A 17,612-nucleotide genomic window follows, 5' to 3' on the forward strand; every position below is an offset into this window, starting at 1 on the left:
TGTATCTGAACCCAACCATTCCCACCCTTTTATCATACACGCAACTTTAGTGACAATTCCAACACGAATGCCAATCCTAAAATTCTGAAGTAATAAACAAGCATAAATGAAACATTAAAAGTTGTGAGATGCACATTTAAGGAAATCTGGACAAAGATCCTCCTTCTCAACTTCTTATGCCAGGTCACAATTTTCATACTTGTGACATGAAATGAAGGTCTTTGCGTAAAATGAACTTCTGTGGGAGTTTTTTTGTCTAGCTTTTTTTTAAGTGCAAAGTATTATTGTTAAAAGCTCTGCTTGCAAGTTACAACAAAATCACTTTTAGTGCTCGTCTCTCAAGCTCTGGTATATTTTAATTATTTTTTATTTTCATTTGGTATTTCTCTTATTTTTTCATAAATGAAGAACCTGTAGTTCACGCCTTTAGCTCTCACAATTTGGACCCAAAACAAATCTATTAGCAGTGCGGTTTCATGGTTATTTATACTGTATAGTACTGAAGTAAGCTGAGTTGACTGTACTTAACAATGGGAAGGTAACTTTACTGAGCCTTGTGTACCAACTTGCAAACTTTTCTACAACTAATACTCCAAATTGAAATAAAATTGCAGCACAGCAGAGTGGCATTTAATTGGCAAGCAGACACACACTAGACATACAGTTAGGCACTAACAGTCCAAAACAGACCAACTAATAAAGTGCTACCAGAGAGAAGGACTAGGAAATAGATGCGTCACAGATGTGTAAAAATATATATATACAAAATTTGCTACACTGAATAAAAGCTTCACTTAACCATTCTTTACCCAAATTTTAAGAATCTCTGACTTGATGCATTAGTAAATGATGTGATAAGATCAACAAATATAATTTCTAGAAAAAATGTAGGAAAAAATGCTTTCTGGAAAACTAATTTATGTAACACATGTCTGAACAATAAAAAAATCACATTTCCATTAATAACCACTTTTTGCAAAACATTATCAAATTTTTTCACAGTTAGGTGTGAGGGCAAATGACTGTTGGTATCCATAGGCTGTCAAAAATACTGTCAGAAAATTAAGTTCTTCTCACACATTTGCCAACTCTAATCCCGTGGATATACTTCAGGTTAAAATGAGAAGGTAACACATAATATTGATATTGGGAGTTAAACTTCATCAAGACCAAATATTCTTTGATGCCAAGAAAGCACCCCCACCGAATTCCTAAACATATAGACTATTATTTTTCTAGCAGAGTCGTTTTAAGTTAATTTATTGTATTTTTATGGCAGCGTAGTCCCACATCTTATTCACAGCCTGTCAGCACAGCAGCAAATTATAGAAAACATAATACTAAACATTACAACATAAAGCAAATATTTATCTAATTTGGATTCTGTAATTTTTAAAGTAAGTGACTGCTTACTTTATTTGTGTCAAAAGCAAATAAGTATGGCCATTACTTTTACTGGTAGTACAATGTAAAGGGAGTATGGCTATCAGTCAAGCAATTTCCACTGTAGACATTAGCACTTAGATTTTTCACTACAAGAGTTGTTTTCTATTCTGAAAAGAACCTAGGTCATCAACTATCAAAGTACTTAAGCATGTGCTTAACTTTAAGTGCATGAGTAGTCCCATTCAAGTCCGTAGGACTAGTTGCATACTTAACTTTACTACAGAGCTCTACTGGTACTAAATTAATAATGTTATCCAGGTATTATATTCCATCAAGAGGAATTAATCACAGAGGATGAAATACCATTAAGAAAACTCCTGCATTTAAATATGGTGTGTGTTTATGGTATAATTTGCTGAGCTTTGTTTTGTTCCGTATATGAATTTTCTGGACAATTTGCAACAGTATTGTTACACCAAAATACAGCCTTAGAAGACTTTCCTATGAGAAATCTCACAACTCAAATCTAATTTAGATATGGAGGCTGACATTAAAGAGCATATTATTTGAGCAAACAGGTTGGACTAAGACACTGCAAATAGATGGTTAACTATATTATTTTGCTCCATAGATCAATGTTTTCCTGCAACCACATTATCTCTGTGAGATATGGTAACAGTAGCTGTCAACCCTGCAACGAAAAGTTTACAATTGTGTTTATTTAAATGGACTCTATTAAATTAAATTTTGGTTTCCACTTTATTACAGACAATTACTAGTCAAGCCACCGAAAATGAGAGTTAAAATGACTCAAGATACAATGGGCCTATGTGTCCTTTGCGAAACACCACTAAAAGCAACTGAATAAATTTGTCCCAGAGTGCAGACACTAGTGGGGCGACAAAGGATTTATGCTCCTTTTTTGTAACATTATACCCCATCATTTTCAGAGTACTGTTTTAGCTCACATACTGCCCTATTCCCAAACAATGGAGAATCAGGGTTAGGCACGATCTTGGCGAAAGGTAGCATCTCCAGAATCTGAAGTTGCTCGATTTGACTACAAGAGGATTATCATACTAGAGTGCATTTTGATGAGCCTCAAAACCAGCTGAGTCAATAAGCTGATCCCTATTAATGTCAGTGGAAAATGCCACAATGCCAACTTAATTTCAATTAATTCAGACATTTAATCAAAGCTAGTATAACTCCTAGAACTAAGATTTAAGCTAACACCCACAAAACGGTTTGAGATTCTTAAAGGAACACTGTCATGCCATTTAAATGCCAGAATATGTACAGTGTTTTAAAGCTACATTTATTGGATGGAGATTCTAGACTCTCTTTCAGAATCCAAGTATTTTTGTTCAACTTACTGTTGCCAAGAAAAATAAAACCCAACAGCCACTCTTCAGTCACAATATTATTTTGTTGCTGCTGAAGGAACCATCCAAACAGCAGAGGGAGCTCAAATTAACAAGCCTTCTTTCGGAGTTTACAGACGTCATTGTTAACCTAACCTCTATTCATGATAATTCTGAGTAATGAGTTATATAGAAAAGAAACATTGCCAAACCACACTATTTTCCCTATAAGAAGCAAAGCATGAGCCTGGGGGAGAGAATCAATAAATGGAGAAGGACAAAGCCATTAACAGGAAACAAATTTATTATCAATCTGCTAAGAGAAGTTCTGAAAACCATGAAGAAAAATAAAGATTATGAAATTATTTAAAAACTTGATTTCTTATTAATTTATCTACTTATGCATGTGAGGAAACTTTCTAGCCTTTCCCTAAATTTATGACCCACCCAGACTACAGCTACTCTACAAAGCACCTAGTCTTAGCATAATAAAAAGAACTGTAAGAAATTTTCATAACAAACCCCCAAAACTTCCCCGCTTAAGAATTTTGTTACCATCTTGAAACAGGGCCCAAGTTTCCCAAACAGTTCACTGACATTAGTAATCTGGCCAAGCTGAGACCAGACGTGGACTGAATATTAAGTGCATGCAATTTTTCTGCCTGTTCTCACCTCAAAACTGAGCAAAATTGGCTATTTTGGCTGAGCTTCATTCTGAGAGCTCAAAGGATGCATAAACTCAGGAGCATCAAAACCAAAAACAGCTTTGCACAAACCCCTGTGAAATGAAGCTATCAAGTTTCACACCTCTCTGATAATAATTAGTAGATGAGATCATGTTTAATTAAGTTATCAAAAATATATTTTTGGAGAGGCTGAAGCTCAGACTCTTGTTTATAGGTGCAATATGCCTCGGCTAAAAATGTCCCTGTAAAACAGAGGTGGACACTGAAAATATGGCCTTTAAAGACAGATAAAGCAAAATAGAAAGGGAGGCTCTGGGTTACTGGGTATGTTTTTTCAGGATATCACTGCTCTTGTAAGGAGTTGCACTTTAAGGATTAATGACTAGTTTAAAAAAACTGGTCTCATCCAGCATTCTTCATACACTCAGCACTCCCATTCATTTCAGAACATTTACCCTTCACAGAAAGCTGTAGGAATCAGCAATTTGATCTGTGATTTTGGCATCAAATACTGAGGTATTTAAGGATTCTGTATATACGGAATTTATTTTAAAATCAAATTAAATATTTGTTTTAATGATCACATGTGCATCCAACACCAATTATTTCACAATAAAATAAAATAGTGACAGTGTAACTTATTTGTCAGTTCTATAGTACAGTAGCTCGCTTTCCTACGTTATTTACATGTGTTTTTCTGTCTCAGGGCAACAATCATTAGCTATGGTAGTAAAATTGAGGAGTTGCTAAAGAAGTATATGAATTTTTATTATTTGAAAAAATAGTTCTTTGCACAATTATTTAAGGTTTAGCTTGTAAGCATGTCATTCATTGGTATAAAATATTTCTCATCATTCTGGAGACACACCAGATGGAATGCAGGGCACTGTGGGATATGCCATTTATCACAATGACAGTGCGTAGGTAGCAGTGATCCTCTCACCACAGGGGGAAGCTAGAACTGCAAATGTGGAGCAGCATTAAAAGCTAGACTAGTGGAGTTTGGCAACACTTGCATTTCTCATTAACTGAATCATATTAATTTATTAGCCATATATATCAAAGTAATTCACTATAGAACTGTCACCAGGAACAGTTTATAACTGTTAGCATTCCCCATAGGCAGAGAAGTGTGGCAGTCATCTTGAAGCAGTGTGCATGTCTTTGATTTTTTTTAAAGATAATAACAACTCAGTCAAACCAGGTAATGCCAATAATGACAAAGTTGTCCATATGCTTCCTACTAGAAAGGGAGCTTAAAAAAGAACATCCATGATTACCAAAAAGGGATATTGGGAAACAACATAAGTGATCTGCAGAAGTGAGATGTAAACATACCAAAATGTTCAGTCTACTATGTTGATGGGGACAGTTCACTAATCCATATAATCATTTGCTTCCTTTGCTCCAAGGCCAGTTTAAATGGGACATAGAGGATTCACACTTCTTTCATTTTTTTGACAGCAGCCATCAGACATGGTAGCACTATATCCAGTTACTTTAGGTGGTGAAATGAGTCAACAGGTACTCTGTAAATTGACCAGAAGGGTGTGCTTACAAACTACTTCCTCTCAGAATCCAGTCAGCTCAGCTTCACAATAAGAACAGAGGAGCTTCTAAAGATCTGGTGGCTTGTATATTTTTCTAGTTTGAATAAACACCAGAATTTTCTAAGTTTATCTGAATTTCAAACATTTGAGCCAATACCACACATTGCTGTTGACCTCCATGAAGCAGAGCCCTTTCTTTTGGCAACAGGCCCTACTCTGTCTTGGCTGCATGCTCTCATTCCTCCTCACCCCTCAGCTCTGCAGGCCTTCACAGCAAGTCTTGCAGCTTCTCTGCTAGGCCAAAGACTGCTACTCAACTGCAGCTTGGAAGCAGCTTTGGGACCAGATCTGGGTGGAAATGGGGAGAGAAACTGTGATTAATAAAAGGCAGGTGGGCACTGATTGTGTTGGCGACCCTCACATTTAGTTCTCTAAATTAAATTGCTGGAAAGACCAGAGACAAATTATTCTTGACATTTTTTCCCATGCCTACAGAAACAATAAGAAGCTACAGTTTAATATAGTAATTGGAAGCAAGACAACACTTAAACTTACAGTATTCCAAGAGCAACTACTTTATTGATTAAATACTCCAAGGTGCTAGTTGGTATCATTATCTACTAATATATTTATAAAATGAAACTATTCTATTTACAGTTAAACTTTTAATAAATCAACAAGAAGTTAAACAAGGTGTTGAATTTTCTACCCAAGCACGTGCAGCCAAAAAGTCAAAGCCGGGAAGTGCAGTATGCCTAATTTAACTGCCTGTTTATTGCATGAAAACGACAATGCGTACCTGAGCTGCTACAAGCCAAATGGGTGATGAAAACAGCAGCATGTATTACAAGAGGCAAAATGAGATGGCTGACTCAAGTCTTGAGAAAGTTGCTGACTGACTCTCCAGACTGATCAGTTTACTCCCCAGCTCATAGAAGCAGCTCCTTGGGACCCATTCATGCACCCAGCAGAATGGCTGAAGGTGAACTGCTGTGAATTGATAGATCACTATAAGAGGGAGGGGACTAAAGTGAACAAAAGGAAGGTATGAATCATGTCATTGTTGATGAGGAATTCAGTTTTTGCCATGCTGAGACTGAGTGAGCAGTTACCAACTAGGATGATATGTTGGAGAGAGAGAAACAGACTGTGGAAAATTTCAAAGCTACGCAAACATAATGAGTTTGAAATTTCCCATTTGAAGCATGAAGGCAGATTTACATAACCATCTTTATGTGCTTGCTCCACCAAGATGTGACAAGATCAGAGGCTGGGTTCTTTAAGGGGAGAGAGTTCTGTGGAGATGTAGGCCTGAGGAGGCCCAGGAAAGGAGACCTAGAGAGGAAAACTGCATTGCATGTACAGAGACAGAGAAGAGCTGAAGAAGCACCAAGATGTAAGGAAAAAAACCTCCCCACTCCATTTCCCAGTCAATTGCTGCACTCTCTCCCCAGTCACTCTCACAGCCTGGGCTGTTCTCCACTCCTCCTGATGTCTGTAAGTGCGGCTAGCTGGCCTAGCAAACAGGAGAAAGTGCTTCTACTTCCCATGTGGCAGAAAGCTGACATTGTTTTTTGGGGGGGGAACTCTTGTAGGACACTGGTCAGGCCTATCACTACTTACAGAAAGGATAGCCCAAACTAAACAACAAATAATGGTAAGTATGAGAACATAAGTACCCAAACTGACCAGTGACCAGGAGACAATGGGTCAATATCTCTGTGATCACTCCCTGGTTCTACTCTACTACACATCACCCTAGTCTTATAACCATCTCACCTCCTTTGAGAAGCAGTAAAATGAATTGTTTAAGTTTTTAGTTTAGCTAAAAAAAAAGGGGGGGGGGGAATTGTCAGACTCCTGAAGCCATTCCAGATCCATACCTCAGATCCCCAGCAAGTGTGGAAATGGTTCTTGTAGCACCTTTCTTTATTTCCTCAAAGACTTCCATGTCTCTCCCATCTTTGACAGAAAGCTTATTTTTGGGGGGGGAGAGAAGGAGGCAAATAAGATGCAGCTGCTTCAAGTAATTAAAACTTCAGTAATATCCAGCTGCACTGTTTCAGCTTCCCTTAGCTAAGGAGAAACTCTCATGGATCCAACTTTCCCTTGGAGCCCTCCTGTACCATTGTCTGGTTTCATAGCACTTTCCTGTAGTGCAAAGAATGTGGGGAGTGCTGTGACAATACAGGTTCCCGTTTGAGTCTCCAAAGGACTTTTATCAGCCCTCACAATCCCTCTTCATTCTGAGCAATATGTCAGCAGAAATAGTTTTTAAAATTTACTTTAGTATTTGGTTAAACATCTTCAGCTTTTCCCAAAGGACAGTCTCGTAATTTGAAGCTTAACCTTTTTTATTTGATTTTTCCGATTTTTAATTTTAAAGCATGTTTTGCTACTTTCTGTGGGCAGAGTAGCATATAGGACAGGGGTGGGCAAACTATGGGTTGTTGGAGCTTTTAATCCGGCCCTTGAGCGCCCGCTGTCGAGCAGGGTTGGGGGCATGCCCTGCTCTGCACATGCCGTGGCTCCGCATGGCTCCCGGAATTAGTGGCATGTCCCCACTTTGTCTCCTACGCATAGGGGCAGCCAGTGGGTTCTGCGTGCTTCCCCTGCCCCAAGCGCTGGCTTCACAGCTCCCATTGGCCGGGAACCGTGGGCAATGGGAGCTGCAGGGGCGGTGCCTGCAGATGGGGCAGCGCGCAGAACCCCCTGGCTGCCTCTATGCGTAAGAGCCAGAGGGGAGACATGCCGCTGTTTCTGGGAGCTGCTTGAAGTAAGCACTGCCCTAAAGCTGAACCACTGACCCTCTCCCACAGTCCAACCCTCTTCCCCAGCTCTGATCCCCCGTCCACCCTCCGAGCCCCTTGATCCCAGCCCAGAGCACCCTTCTACACCCCAAATCCCTCATCCCCAGTCCCGCCCCTAGCCGAAGCCTTCACCCCCCGCTCCCCAACCCCATGCCCCAGCCCAGAGCCCCCTTCCACACCCTGAACCCCTCACTCTGGCCCCAGCCTGGAACTTGCATCCCCAGCCCAAAGCCTGTACCCCCTCCCACACCCCACTGCTCCAAACTCCTCTGCTCCAGCCCACAGACCCCTCCCTACACCTCACACCCCTCATCCCTGGCCACACCCCAGAGCCCTCACCTCCAGCCGGAGCCCTCACCTCCTCCTGCATCCCAACCCCCTGCCCAGCCCGGAGCCCCCTCCTGCACCCTGAACTCGTAATTTCCTGGCCCCACCTCAGAGCCCACACCCCCATCTGGAGCCCTCACCCTCTGCCCCACCCCAACCCCCAATTTCATGAGAATTCATGGCCCACCATACAATTTCCATACCCAGATGCGGCCCTCAGGACAAAAATTTTGACCACCCCTACACAGGACCACACTGAGCCACTTGAATACTATTTACTATGCACACAATGCACCCATGGGGTCCTAAAACATTACTACTTTAATCCAATATGCCTTTTGCATAGCTTTAGGCCCTATTTGCAAACACGCTGTCAAGCAATGGGCTATGCTGTGTACTTTTAACAACAATTTATCAACACTGGTTGCCTCTTGTTATCACCATTGGAGAACAAATAAAACACAGACTATATGAAAACCCTTGGTCTGGGAACACTAGATACTGTTTTAAAAATTCTAATAAAAAATGTGTTTATGAAAATCAGTCTTCAGAACTTCACTACAGTACAAATGAATTATTAATTACACATTATTATTATTATTAGATAACAGACGGGGACCAACTGAACTGGAGCGGGAGTTGAAACCAGCAAAATGCTTTCAAACTTTGAGTACGGTTGAAGCAATTATTAATATTAATATTGCTTAAGAAGGTTCATTCCTGCTTCCATGATGGTGATTTATTGACCCAGTGGGTCAAGAGAACTGAAATTCTTCATTAATTTCTCTCTTACTGCACAATGGGACATAGGGAAATTTAAGGCCCTGATCCTGGAACTTCTTGTATGTGGGTGGACCGCTGTGTCCATGCCCCACTGAGCTCAATGGGACTGTGCAGCAGTCCACCCATGTGCGAGAAGTTGCAGGATCAAAGCCTAAGTTATCATGCTCCAGGCACTCCCTTATGATTGCAAGACCTGTTGAATATTTAAGTAATTGGTTACATTTTACTGTATGTTAATTAAGTTGTGGATTGTTCATTGTTGACCTTATTATCAAATAAATATATGCACACTACAACATCAGTTGGTGGCAATGGTAACAAGAAGCTTCGCTGAAGTTTAAATTCTCTTTGCTTTTAATTTACATTGCCTTAAGTTACTGAACAGCAGCAAAACACTGTTAATGATGTACTATTTTAGGTGTATTTATAGTCAACAGTTACATTGTGCCACTAAATTAAGAGTACGAATACAGAATATCATGACCATCTGCATTTGGTTTTATTCATCCTTTTGATAACCACATCTTCCATAGTTAGTGTGACCAGTTTTAGGTCTTCCTAACCTACACTAATCATTTTATAGCATACATTTTAGCCACTCTGTTTATATCCCATGAGAACTAAAAGACACATGCACCAGAAAGGAAGAAACCCACACTTTAAGACCCTTTAAGACAGAGGCTAATTTTCTCTTAGGGTTTTTTTTGTAATAAAATAATGTATTTAATGGAATTTCCTATAAGGAAATTACAATTAATAAAGAACTAAACTACAAATCCATTAGATTTTAGTCACTGCAGCAACAAAACACAGTTTTCATGAATACTCAAAAAATCCAATAATGTAACCTCTGGTAAAGCTTGAAAAGCCCTGAAGGACATGGCATTTGGATCAATATTAGTTTATTTCAACTGCTGTGCAGTATGAAGAGACCAGGCTGAACATCTGATGGATTTTATTACCTGTCGGGGAGATAAGTCCTGGTGATAACAGGCCTGGGACTCCATGGGGCAGAAGACGTGCATTTTCTTGTATTGCAACTCCCAGAGAGCGCTTGGGGGGTCTTCCTGGTCGTGAGCTGTTGAAATATAAATAGGATAAATTTAATTTTTTTTTAAATCTTTGCTTAATGTATGTTATATTAATTTGTATTATAGAAATACGAACCATCTCTCTCTCTCTCTCTCTCTCTCTTTTTTTTCTGTATATATATATATGACATTTTTGCCTAGGAGAAAAGAACCACTTGTGGCAGGTTAAACATAACAAGTGTTGTACTGTACTCAAATGATCCATCAGTGAAATACTCTGCTTGTACACGTGCAGAAGCATGCACTCAAAGTCATATGGAGTAACTATATATTAAAAGGTAAGGAGTTATGAGAATTTTAGAACTAAATCACTAGGCTGGGAACAAGGAAATTCTGACTTCCAATCCTGACTCTGCTACTGATTTTATGTGAGGCCTTCAGTTGGCCATTTAATCATTGTTTCTCAGTACTCTGTAAAATGGAGACAATGTGCCTCACAATGGTGCTGCTAAAATTAGTTGATTTAAGAAGATAACTACACCAGGAGTAGGGATTATTTTGCAGATTGCTTTCACCAAATTGGGGCCTGAGCATGTAAACTGTGATGGGACAACCTGAATCCTCTCTGGGGCCACTGCTACACTGTCACAGAATGTACACCCCTGCACCCCCAATCCCTGAGATTCACAGTGACTCTCAGCCAGCCAGTAAAACGGAAGGTTTATTAGGCAACAGGAACACAGTCCCAAACAGAGCTTGTAGGTACAACTGGGAACCCTCAATCAAGTCCCCAGGGGGGTAGGGAGCTCATCCCTCAGCTTTGGGGTTCCCTCTGTTTTCCCAGCCAGCTCCAAAGTAAAACCCCTCCAGCAGTCTCCTCCAGCCACCACCCCGGCTCCTCCCCCAGCCTTTGTCCAGTTTCCCTGGCAAAAGGTGTCACCTGGCCCCAACCCCCCTTCTGGGCTCAGGTTACATGCTCAGGTATCCTCACCCTGGTATCCCATCACCAATGCAGACAGTCTCAATACAACTCCCAGGCAACATTCCCAGGTCAATACTCCCCACTCCCTGCTCCATCACATACACAGACACCCAACCAAAAATCTTCGAACTAAAAAAAAATAAAAAAAATAAAAACACAACACTGCAAGGATCTAGATAACCATTTAGACTACCAATTAAATTACTATAGCCACTTAAGAGCGGACATTACTATGAAGTGTGGTTTAAAAGGTATGGGGGGAGGTGTGGGGGAGACAGGAAACTAAAAGGAATGAATACATGTTGCATTCAAGTCTTTTGGTTTCTTGCTTTTGGGTCCTGGTTTCCCTTCCTCACAGACTGATTGGTGTTTTTGACTGCTATGTAAGGGCTAAGCTAACAATGTTGGCCTAACCTATCAAATTCTCACATTTTTCACCCTAACTGGAACAGCTTATGAATTCTGGTTACAAGTTTTAATACATAATGTAAAGTAGTAAAAGATCCGTGTATTTATCTATTTCATTCCTCCACTCCCCTAATACAGTTTTTGTGTCTGGACTATTATTCTGCAGCTGTCACCACAATAGAGATCTACAGAGCAAAAGCCATTGGAATCATTCTTTCCCAAGCCAAATGATAAAAACATAAGGTTCTAATGTTAGCAAAGATATTGCCGCTTTTCTTTGGCAAAAATACATTTTACTCAGCTGAATAATAGGGCTTTTGACAAAATACTGTGAAACACTGTATAAAATAATCAAGGTGCAACAATAAACGAGGTTAAAATAGAAAGCATATCCAAAAGAGACTTTTGCTTCACAAAGAAATTTCAGTTAAAGTCCACTTTATCAACTTTGCAGTGGCAAAGCTCTCCATCAAGGTAAGACAAACTCTGTGTTTAAATGAAGATAACTTCCAGCACCACTACACAGAGGTACCATTACCCTGTTCATTTTTCACACAATGTGCTAGCGTTATTTTGTTTTATTGTACATCAAACTAGCACAAAATCATTTTTTCTGGTTTGCTATTTCAGTCTATAAACCTTCCCACTCTTCTTTTTAGCTTTGTTTTAGGCAGTTTTGAATTTCACATTATTCAGTGCCTTTTCCCTTTTGTGTTTGTCCTTTTTTAAGGAGTCATATCATCATACTGGAATGGTTCTGAAATGAAATTTACTGTAATGTTCAGATAATCGTGTGTGTGTGTGTGTCTGTCTGTCTGTCTATCTATATATGAATGAGTATGGCACAAGAAATTTGGACCATTTTTCTATTATCTCTTTGCTCCAAAAAGAATAGTATAAGCAAATTTACTGAGTAATCTATATAATGTTACATTATATTCTGTCCTGCATTTCACTACTACTACTACATCATGTGATTGGGAAACCGCCTCACTATGCTAAATTCAGTTAAACCTTTTTCTGTTTCACTAGGAGTACTTCTTCCCATTTTTAACAGATCTTAAATATAATCTTCTCTCAACATATGCAGTACATGCAAAGTCTCAAAAGCATGCTATTAAGGTGTACTAAACCATATATTTCCATGTCTAATTTACCTATTGACTAGTTTTTAGAGAAATTCAGTATATTTCACATAAATGTAGGGTCTCAGGTAAAATTAGGCGTAGATTTTAGGCTTTGTAAAACAAAAACAAATTATTGTTTGATATATAAAAATATACATCAAAAGGTGCCTATCTAGCATTTTAAGTGCTTTTGATATATATTACAAAAACAAATCAACTTAATTTAGCAGCTCTGCTCACTGACTACCCACAACAAAGCTCAACCATCAACAGAACATTTATAAAACTTCCCACCTCAGCTTCAGTTAGCAAGTGTTTTACATAAATAGGATTTTAAGAAAAAATCTTTTAATATCTAAATATAAAGAGTTTTGGAGGGGAGGAGGAGGATGGTTGGATTGTTGTACTGATCCTGCATTTTTGGCAATGTGTGAGACTGTCCGGTTTGGCCAATGTACATGAAGAGGGGCATTGCTGGCACATATCACATTGGTAGATGTGCAGGTGAATGAGTCCCTGATGGTGTGGCTGATGTGGTAGGTCCTATGATGGTGTTACTAGAGTAGATATGGGGACAGAGTTGGCAGCGGGGTTTGTTGCAGGGATTGGTTCCTGGGTTAGTGTTTCTGTTGTGTGGTGTGTAGTTACTGATAAGTATTTGCCCCCAAAAGCTTATGCTCAAATAAATTTGTTAATCTCTAAGGTGCCAGAAGGACTCCTCATTGTTTTGGTTTCCTATACAAATACTACAAGCAAAAATGAAACTCATGAGTCTTTTGTCATTAACTAATCTGCACAAAGTGTCAACACTAAATAAATATAAATACTGAGAAAAGAATTAGCACCTGAATACTGGCATATACTAATAGTTCTACTGACTTTTAAAGGACTACTCACATAAGAAACGTGAACATGATTTGACCCTTAGTTTTTTAGAATGCTTTTTTGGTTTTGATGACTTCCTGTGTTTCTAATGACAGATAAGGAAATTTGTTTTGTTTTGTTAAAAACACCACATATAGTTTTTAACTTGTTCATCTCCTTTTAGCAAATATTATAATAGTAATAAAGCACTTTAGGCCTGGTTACTTTCACAGTTCTAACCTTATTGATTTTAGTGACATTATTCCAAATTTACAATAGTCTAAATAAGATCAAAATCAAGCCCATTGTCTCTAATTTAATATTAAAGTTTAATTTAAACACTATTGTCTAGCTGCTATTCATAACTGCTTACTCCTCATTCATTACACATCTGCCAAAAATTCTATGTGGAATTTTAACGTTACATTCAATAAGTCTGCATGAAATTAACCGCACTATACCTGAAGCGGGGAATGGGGGTGAGGGGGATTGGCATTGTCCGGGTTTGCAGTAGGAAGGGTGTGAGGGGAAGGAGGTCAGGAGCAGCTGCAAAAAGGGTAGGTGGGAGGGCAGCATGGCGACACTGACTCATCCCCTGGGAACATAAGTGCGGAAGGCTTTAAAAGGGGCAAGTGCAGGTGTTAGAAGCCCTTTCTCTACGTTGCAAGCTAGGCAGCATCCACCCTTACTCCCCTCAAGGTGGTGAATACCAGACTGGTTCGGACCAGTGTGGGCACTGCACTAGTCATTCCTTTCTAAGAGGCCTGAAATTTTTCTACCACCACCATGTTGGCATAGGTGGAATGGGGGGCTTTGCGTTCCCCACAGCAGATTTCAGGGAGGGCTTATTATGGTGAGTAGGGAAGGCTAATAGGCTATGATGTTGCAACTCATTTTGTAAGCGTCGGGCGGATGTCCAGTGCAGGCACTCTATAGGGAAGGCATCCAGTGGCCTTAAAAATGAGGGGCTGGTTAAAAGGAGGGGTCGGTGCTCCTATGATTGGTAAGGCAGGGAACTAACCCTCCACCCCCTTTTTATAGCGCACCTTAACCCTCCTATGGGAGGGGGGAAATGGGGTGGGGAAGTAAGGTCCCAGCCTTGGGTTGGCTGGGTGACCTGGACACAAAATGAAAGGGGGCTGGTGGAAGCCCCAGGTAGTTATTTGAATGGGATAGATCAGTGGTTTGAGCATTGGCCTGCTAAATCCAGGGCTGTGAGCTCAATCCTTGAGTAGGGCAGTGAGAGATCTGGGGCAAAATCAGTACCTGGTCCTGCTAGTGAAGGCAGAGGGCTGGACTTGATGATCTTTTGGGGTCCGTTCCAGCTCAATGAGATAATATAAAATATATGGAGACATACCTATTATAACATGGATTTGCCTGCACTGTACACTTTATCTGCCAGGTGATCCGAGACATCTAATAATAAAGTTGTGGCCTGATTAAATTCATATGAAGTGTCTCCTATCATTATTTCGATATAGACAGACAACCCTTTATCTTCTCAGCTGGTATCAGACTCAGCACTAAAGCGAAGCTCCACTAAGGTAACAATGTTCTACAATGAAAAACTCACTGGGCTAATTTACTTCTTTATATTAAAGAAATCAAATGTAAAAATATCTCCTGTGCTGGAAACTCTGGACTCAATTTTGTCTTTAAATCTGTGATACCACAGTGCCTTTTCTTCAATATTTTAGATGACAAAGGCTTAGTTCAGGACTGCACAGCAAAATACACTGAATGTCAATATTAGAACTGACAGGAAAATGTTTGGCTTTTCAGCCAAAAATTGAAATATTACAATTTCAAAATCCATGACAGGAGATGCAATTCTGGTGCCTCATGCTCCCATTCTCCTCTCAGTGCTAGGATCCCTGATCAGACTACATTTCTCATGAGGCATCAAATTCTCCCCACTTGGGAGGGGACTACAACTCCCAGGAGGCAGCATATCTGAATCAACATATTTTGGACATAAATTGAAAACTTCAGTTTTTGAGCATTTGCTATTTTGATTTTAAAATCAAAACATTCCATGCAGAGCAGATACATTTAGTGAAAAATTTTGTTTAACTGAAAACTTAATTTTCTATAAAAACACAGTTTAGATGGAATATTTTCAACCAGCCCTTTTTGATACACTTAATTTACTATTTCTCTATGTACTGCTGGCTAATTTCTTGTGATACCCCAAGCCCCATTGGAGGCATTTCATTGTTACAAACTCTCACAATTTATCACAAGCCTGACGCTGTCTGGTGTTTTTTCTTGAAGCTCCAATTCTAGGAGTCAAGTGATTATGTGGGAATTTCAGCTTTGCTGTTTAAAAACTAAGTTTCTAGCCCTCATGTCTGAGGAGAAAAGTTTGAAAAACATGCCCCAAGTATACACTGAAGGCTCAGAAAGGAGAAGGCAAATAAAAAGAATCACAACTTTTTTTTTTTTAAATCCCATGACTTTGGGGGAGACCTTACTCATGATTTTTTGACAATTTGGGATTAGAAAAACTGACATTTTTATAATGCTTTTCTTAATTCTCTCACCCCAGGCTCGTTTATACCCAAATTTTTGGTTTAAAATGGGTCACTTTCACCTCCTCCTTTTTTTCTATCTCACTTAAGTAAAGGCATACAGGTTGGAGGTGCAAAAGAAAAATTCTGTACATACCTATTAGTCCGTGATGATAAAGGGAGCTGAAAACATGATGAGGAAGCTTGGGCTCACATCACAGTTTCCTACACATTCATAGGCCATACCATCAGCTGAAAAATATTTTTCTTCTAAATATATTACCTACTGGGTTTTTTCCCCTAAGGCTATATTTGCTGCCAGGCAATCTCTGAAAACAAAAGGTGATTCATTTGATTCTAAATTAGATGTTATTTCACTTAGGATGACTAATTGAGAAAGTTGTGTTGATTCTGTAGATAAATCTCAGAAGGATTTTTGTTGTAAAGTAAAAAAAAACAACACACTCACAAGTCGTGAACATTAAATCAATAACAAAAGTACTCAATAAAGAACTTTTTTTTTTTGAAAACTTGAGCATCTCAATGATTTTTCAGGATCAGATTCAATAAGCATATCATATTTCTTATTCATTAAAATAAAAAATGAACTAACCAATAAAGTTCCAGGAGAACTGCAATACCTTACGGATTTCAACTATATTCATATTTCTAATTTTTTTTACAATCTCTGTAAGTTAACTTCAAATACTCCTGTTGCCAGTTCCATACTTTCCATCAGGAGGGTCATTGTTTCTTTAGGAATGATCACTGATTTTGAGAGTATCATGGATTAAGTTTAAAAATTAAGGGTAATATTTTTTAAAGAAATTATTTACGCTAACAAAAGGATTCAGTCAAAAAGGAATAGATTTCTTTTTGACATCTCAGCTTCAAAGTTACTGTTTCCAAACATCTGTTATATTTCTGCTAAACTCAGATCAGTTAAGAGGTTCTTGTTTTATTACTATAATTAGGCTAAGGATTTCTTGTCTTCCAACTGCCCGAAAAGAAGGCATCTGTAGAAGAAGAAAATAAGGAAGCAGTAGACTATTCAATCTTACACAAACACAACTCACTGCAATATTTTTTTATTTTTTTCTATGTTTGGGAATGAACTTTGACAGAGTATATTAGAATTTTTTTTTGTAGTGGTTACAAAGTTATGTGACAAGGTATTGGGAATCAGTAATTAGTGTATCTTTTTTTCCTTTTCTATGCCTGGTGACAGCTAATTATTATTACAGTTTTCTTTTTTAAACATATGCAATCCCTTGGTGCCCTGGGGAATATTTTTACAAGGCAACTTTTGTAGTTTTGATAAAAGTATTGATCAGTTACATCTTCTTTAATGTTCTTTTATGCTTGTTATAGACAACTGCATAGTTTGTGATGTTTGCAACTTTATCAACATTTTGTAAACTATAATTCATCAGTGGAAATTTACAGCAAATCACACTTGAGTATGACAACGACGTTTGCTTGTGCTTTTTAATGTCAGAGATTCACTAGAATCAGAAAAAAAATCCATATTAAGACAAATAAACGTGCTGATTTAACTAGGAAACTGTTATTTGGATGACAATTTAATCAGCTCAGGTTGAAAGGTCCATCACTGCAGCATCCTGTTACTGCTAAAATATTGATTGCGTTACTGATTTCAGTAATGCTTTATTTTACAGGGCACAAATAACCATGTAATTACTCTTTAATTGAATGGTAATTGCTTGCTGGCAATTATTTGTTAAATTTTGCAGTTTAATTACAAGTTTATTTATGCTCTG

At 38.7% G+C, this 17,612-nt stretch overlaps 1 protein-coding gene across 6 annotated transcripts in view; it reads right to left on the reverse strand.

Moving 5' to 3' along the window:
* Positions 1 to 17,612, reverse strand: part of DACH2 (dachshund family transcription factor 2) — a 492,287-nt gene that overhangs the window by 205,513 nt on the left and 269,162 nt on the right. For all 6 annotated transcript variants that reach the window (XM_039489729.1, XM_039489730.1, XM_039489728.1 and 3 more), the window contains exon 2: positions 9,869 to 9,984. In XM_039489729.1, the coding sequence (XP_039345663.1) occupies positions 9,869 to 9,984 (116 nt within the window). The remainder of the gene's footprint in view (positions 1 to 9,868; positions 9,985 to 17,612) is intronic.

The sequence above is a fragment of the Mauremys reevesii genome, linkage group 9 (assembly GCF_016161935.1).
Source record: "Mauremys reevesii isolate NIE-2019 linkage group 9, ASM1616193v1, whole genome shotgun sequence".
Lineage (NCBI taxonomy): Eukaryota > Metazoa > Chordata > Testudines > Geoemydidae > Mauremys > Mauremys reevesii.